General features: G+C 52.0%; 1 protein-coding gene across 1 annotated transcript; it reads left to right on the top strand.

The window, feature by feature from the left end:
- Positions 1–2,831: 2,831 nt before the first annotated feature.
- MYOG (myogenin) lies at positions 2,832–5,714 on the top strand. The gene is made up of 3 exons (XM_036847551.1): positions 2,832–3,352; positions 4,125–4,206; positions 4,818–5,714. The coding sequence occupies exons 1-3, from the start codon at positions 2,882–2,884 to the stop codon at positions 4,937–4,939; spliced, it is 675 nt and encodes a 224-aa protein (XP_036703446.1). The 5' UTR covers positions 2,832–2,881; the 3' UTR covers positions 4,940–5,714.
- Positions 5,715–6,136: the final 422 nt, after the last annotated feature.

Here is a 6,136-nt window from a genome sequence, read left to right as displayed (position 1 = left end):
AGTGAATGAATAAATATATACACACACGGGGTGGGGCCAGGTTTTCCCTGCTGTTTTGGTCCCCCAGAGGCAATGAAGACAGCCAGGGAAATAGCCTGAGGGAGAGGCCAGGAGTGGAGAAGGGGACAAAGCAAGTAAGGGGACTAATGTTTTGGAGGTGTTTCCATGTGCCAGGTGCCCTTTCATCAATACAACAACCACTCCCCTATAATACGCATGTACCATCCCTTTACCAGCTGAAACATACATCCTCTCCCAGTTGAATCCATCCTCTTGCCTCTGAGTGGCTTGTTCAGGTCTTCAGCACTTCACTCCTGGGTCATTGTCATGGTCTTCTGTGCCATCTCCTTGCCTCAGATTTCAAGTCCCTCCACTCTGCCTAGGTGGGCCTCCTCTCGTCTTTGTAGGCTTGTCCAATCATCCACTTACCTGAACCCTGAGCTCCATACAAACCCATCTACCCAATGCTCCCTTCACCCTCCTCTCCTCTTCTCATCCAAATCCTACCTTTTCTCCAAGACCCAGCCCAGGGCTCTCCTCCCCTTCCAGCCTTCGGTGATTTTGATTTTCTGTAAACTTCAACACTCATTTGATGAAGCCACTCATTTACAATCGGTTGTGGCCCCCATGTTTACTGCTGAATTAAAATAGCTCTCTCTTGCATTGTAATTTAACATTCACACAGTGTCCACACTCACCAACCAGAGAGTAAGATCCTAGAAACAATCACAGAACAAGCCCAGTTCTCCTGCTTCCATTTTTAGAGGATGTGGGCACATTGTTTAGGGGTGAGGCAGACTGGATCCCAAAAGGACAAAATAGTGCAATTTCTGGGTTTCTATAGTAATTTCAACATCACTTTTTTTCTCAACGCTCAGAGGATTAGAGTGTAAACTGAGACAAGGGTTTTCTTTTATTTTTTCTTTTCTTGATGGGATGTATGTTAGAAATAGAGATTCTTCTTCAGCCTATCTGGTCAGAGTCAAAGCAAGGTTTACAACCCACAGCCCCAAGGCTGCCACTTTGTATCATAGTGGTAAGGCCAAAAACCAAATTAAGACCTTGCTGCTCCCCCTCAAAATCCTTGGGTTTTTTAAAAAATTGTCTAGTTATGTCCCCTCCTCATCTCTGTTCCTTACCCCAAAAGGACACCAGCATTTTCCTGGCTCCTCACCACAGACAATGAGAGGGAGAAAAGCTGGGTTTTTCAAGCTCCATTCAGATCTCACCTTCCCTGGGAAGTCCTCCCTGAGTACCTAGCACAGTTCCTCTTCTTCTTGTTATCCTTGCCACTGGTTGGAACTTATAACATCAGCCTCATCTGTCTTAGGAGGAGGAATCAGACTTAGTCCAGAGTGTCCCAGGGAAAAAACTGGGACCACAGGATAGAAGATAGTAGAGGGAGCAGATTGCAGTTCAAAACCCAGAAGGCCTCCCTGCACATCAGTGGAATGGGCTGCCTTGTGAGGACAACAGATGTTGGACAATGGCCACTGGGAAGGGGATTTGGGCATCAGGGGTTGGGTAGAACCAGGTGACTAGCAGGGTCTACTAGATGGTAAGGTCCTCAAGGGTAGAGACCCTGCCTTGAGCATCCCTGTAATCCTTCAGTCCCAAGATTGAGCCTTGTTCACTGCTGATTTCTGAGGTCTGCCTACTATATTGGGACCACTGTCCTCTCAGACCCCAAAGCTTCTGCTGAGAGATATCCGTGGACTGAGAAGCCCGAAGATTAAGTAGTCTCTCCTCCACCTGATATTTGAGATCTGCATGATATATATAAAGCTGATGGCTCAGAAGGGAAGACCAGAACAACCAAGCCAAGTGGTCAAGGAGAGGGCATATTTAAACTGAGTTTGAAGGTCTCTGCTTTCTCTCCTTTCTACCCCACCCACAGTAAGGAGCCAGGAAAATCCTGGTGTCTAAATGGGGCAGGAAAGAAAGTTGAAGAGGTGACATAGGAGGACAGATAAGTGATTCAGAGTGAGAAAGGGAGGAGACAGAGGGCTTAATAGATCTTGACCTTGCCTCTGTGGGGAAGGTGGAGATGTGTAGACTGTAAGTTCTAATCTCTGCTCTGACCCTGGCCAGCTGTACTAAAGAGAAAACTTCCACTGACACACACCAAAAAGGAAAAATAAGACCAAAAAATTCCTTTTGCCTCAATTTATCCCCAATCACATGAGACTTAAGCGACATATGATGTCAAAGCTTCTTTGAAAACCCGGAAGTTGAATCCATCAGCCAATCCTTGTTACCTCAGACATTGAGTATCAATACATGCCCCAAATTTAAAGCACTCTCACCCTCTGGGAGGGGAATCTCTCTAAGAGTTTCATCTGACTGATATAGTCTGGGTAAGGTGTTGTGAGGAAGCAGGGGGATGAATAAGTTGACTTCTTAAGGCCTCTTCCAGCCTAAACTTACCCCTTCCTTACTCCTCCCTCCACCCCCATCCCGCTTCTTTGGGACTAGAAGCAGGCAGGCCGCCCAGCTAGGAGTAATTGAAAGGAGCAGATGAGAGGAGAATGTGTGTCCTCCCCCACCTCCCCAGCCCCCATGGAGGCTGTTGAGAAATGAAAACTAGTCAAATTACACCCTATGGCCTCCCTACCCGTGCACAAGAGCCGGCTGGGGGTAGGCTGGCTGGGGGCAGGGGTGGGGGTGTGCAGGGGGAGAGGGAAGGGGAATCACATCTAATCCATTGTAAACGTCTTGATGTGCAGCAACAGCTTAGAGGGGGGCTCAGGTTTCTGTGGCGTTGGCTATATTTATCTCTGGTTCCATGCCAGCGGGGAGGGTTTAAATGGCACCCAGCAGTTGGCGTGAGGGGCTGCAGGAGCTTGGGGGCTGGTGGCAGGAACAAGTCTTTTCTGACCCCATGGAGCTGTATGAGACATCCCCCTACTTCTACCAGGAACCCCACTTCTATGACGGGGAAAACTACCTGCCCGTCCACCTCCAGGGCTTTGAGCCACCGGGCTATGAGCGGACTGAGCTCAGCCTGAGCCCCGAGGCCCGAGTGCCCCTCGAAGACAAGGGGCTAGGGACCCCCGAGCACTGCCCAGGCCAGTGCCTGCCGTGGGCGTGTAAGGTGTGCAAGAGGAAGTCGGTGTCTGTGGACCGGCGGCGGGCAGCCACGCTGAGGGAGAAGCGCAGGCTCAAGAAGGTGAATGAGGCCTTTGAGGCCCTGAAGAGGAGCACCCTGCTCAACCCCAACCAGCGGCTGCCCAAGGTGGAGATCCTGCGCAGTGCCATCCAGTACATCGAGCGCCTGCAGGCCCTGCTCAGCTCCCTCAACCAGGAGGAGCGCGATCTCCGCTACCGAGGCGGGGGCGGACCCCAACCAGGGGTAAGTGGCCATCCCACCCACCTGCCCCAGGGGGAGGGGGGACAGGAGGCACCTGGACAGCCTTGGAGGACCCCGCGGTGGGGCTCAGTCAGATGGCTAGAGCAGGAGCCAGACAGGGTCTTAAGAGGCTGCAGGATGCCTTCCTTTGTTAGAGCTGGGCTGCCCAGCTGACCTCCTGTGTCTCTGTGTCCTTTCCAGACAAGATAAAGGCAGTGGGGAGAAGAAGCATGTGGCGGGGGATGGAACAGGACTGAAGGAGGGATCCAGGAGCAAGTCCAGAGTCAGCTGGATGAGGGGGAAGACAGGGCCTAAAAGGCAAGGCCGAGTGTACCTGAGAAGACTGCTTTGCCCCTCACCCGACCCCCTCCTGGGTATGGCTGAGCAGAGAGCAAACCCACTCGGTCTCTCATGGAACCCCAACAGGCCTGCACAAAAGTGGCCCTGGTTGGGCCAGACATTCTGCCTCCTTCACCCTTATCCCAGGGTCAAGAAAACCACAGACCCCCTTAGGCTGGGTGTCCTATGAGGGCAGAATCACCACGCAGGATGGGTGCTAGGAATGGCCCTGAAGCAGGGGCTCTGTGGCCAGAGAAAGGCATGAAAGGAGGTGATTTTGAAGATTCTGGAACAGGGGGTGGGCCAGGCTGGAGGGCTGCAGCTTCTGGCCCACCCTCCAACCCCACCACAGGTACTTCTGCCCATTGGGACTGGACAAAGAGATACCACCAAGAATGGCAGTGCCCTGACCTTGGGCCTTCGCCCTGTCTTGCAGGTGCCCAGTGAATGCAGCTCCCATAGTGCCTCCTGCAGTCCAGAGTGGGGAAGTGCACTGGAGTTTGGCCCCAACCCAGGGGGTAAGTGAGACCAGGACCCTGGTTACTTTGACTCAAATCCCACAGGCTATCTCTAAGCCCAGTTCTCCCCTCTTATCTTACTCCCTGCTCTAGTCCTCTTCCCTTGGCCTCTCTAGGGACCTTTTGAATCCAGGGCCCCAAATGGTGGGCTAGAAGGCCATGTGCCTCCCTGAAGCCTTGACCAGCTAAGGAGTTGTCTAGGCCTCCTGCAACTCCCCAGCTGGTGCCTGGTAGATGACCTTCCCCACGGAGAGGACAATGTCCCTGCCCCAAGGGTCCCTGGGAATTGCTGAGTCAGTGCTGCAAAACTGGGCCAGCAAAGGGCAGTTCTAGTCTCCCAGGATACACCATTCTGGCTCCACTTCGGAATAACTGCTTCCAAATTCTAACCCCACCAGGTGATATCAGAGAGGACACACTGGCGTTCACACACACATACTCACACACACGTGCACACAGCACTAGGAAAGGCATGGGCTGGGGAGTAGGACCCTGAGCTTTTCTCACCCATCTGTCCAGGAAAACCCGTGCCACTCCAAAGGGCTCAGCCCCTGTCTTGGGTCTTAAGACACTTATCACCCAGGTAACATCTTCCTACCTTCTCCTTACAGATCACCTGCTCACAGCTGACCCTACGGATGCCCACAATCTGCACTCCCTCACCTCCATCGTGGACAGCATCACAGTGGAGGATGTCGCTGTGGCCTTCCCAGATGAAACCATGCCCAACTGAGATTGTCTGCCAAAATGGGCAACCATGAGAGCCCCCCAAGCTGGCCACAGATGCCACCACTTCTGAAGCAGGGCTCTCCTAAGCCAGGCTGTCCTGATGCCAGGAAGCCAGTCTTGGGGCTGCCAAATGCCAGACTATCCCCCTCCTCATCCATATAAGGTTAACCCACCACCCAGAGAGGGAATGGATGCTCTCATTTAGCTAACTCCTTAGAGCAGAGAGCAGTTCTGTTTCCAGGGAGATAAAGCAGGGGACCGGAGTGCCCCCTTGTGTAAGCCCCCTGGCTCAGGGGGCAACTCAGGAGCTTCCCTTTGATCATAATGCAGCCTCCAATTCCACCCCCTGAAAAGATACACTTTGAGAGACGAAGACAGTGTCCTGACCTGGACAAACTATGCACATCTCCTGTTGTTGTCTCTTCCTATGCCAGGGTTAGGCTGGGCCTGCCCTGAATTGAGAGAAGGGAGAGGAACAATCCTCTGTTCCCAAGTCACTGGGGGGCCAAGCTTTTGCAGTGAATGCTGGGAACCTTCCAATGGTTTTATGTTTTGTTTTGTTTTGTGTGTTGTTTGTAAAGCTGCCATCTGACCAAGGTCTCTGTGCTGAAGTTGCCAGGGACAGGTGGGGGGGGGCGGGTGGGCAGGGACTCCTGGGGTGATTTATTTTGTTAACTAAGCATCGTGTGGTTTTGCCATTGTTTTGTATATTTTTTTTTTTTTTTGCTAACTTATTTGGATTTCTTTTTTAAAAAATGAATAAAGACTGGGTGCTAGAAGAGTGTCTGTGATGATATAGAGGGAGGAGATGACTAACGTTATAGCCTCTCCCACCTCAGTGGTCCAGACACGTGGCAGGGCCAGGGCTTGTGGAGCAGATGGGGCTCCAAAAGCGTCAGAGGCACCATGTTGCTGGTGGTCACTAGGCGCTGGGATCCCTGCTCTTTTTACCATTACAAAGGAAGCCAGGTCTGGTCCATTGGCTGAGCGAAGACAAGATTCTACAGAAATCCTCGTGGGACATGCAGGAAATTCCGTTGAGCATTCTGTTGCACTCTAATTCATAGACACTGTTCACAGTCTACTGCACTCCATCTTATATCCCAATAGGTCCATTCCCTTCCAATTAACTGAGCATGCTCATATGCCTAGCACTCAGACCACAGCCTGCAGACAGGGGTGTAGAGCTGGAATTTGTGGG

This window comes from Balaenoptera musculus, chromosome 3 (genome assembly GCF_009873245.2).
Source record: "Balaenoptera musculus isolate JJ_BM4_2016_0621 chromosome 3, mBalMus1.pri.v3, whole genome shotgun sequence".
In the NCBI taxonomy this organism is placed as follows: domain Eukaryota; kingdom Metazoa; phylum Chordata; class Mammalia; order Artiodactyla; family Balaenopteridae; genus Balaenoptera; species Balaenoptera musculus.
Note: the sequence above shows the minus strand (reverse complement) of the source record. Positions and strands in the feature narration are given on the sequence as shown.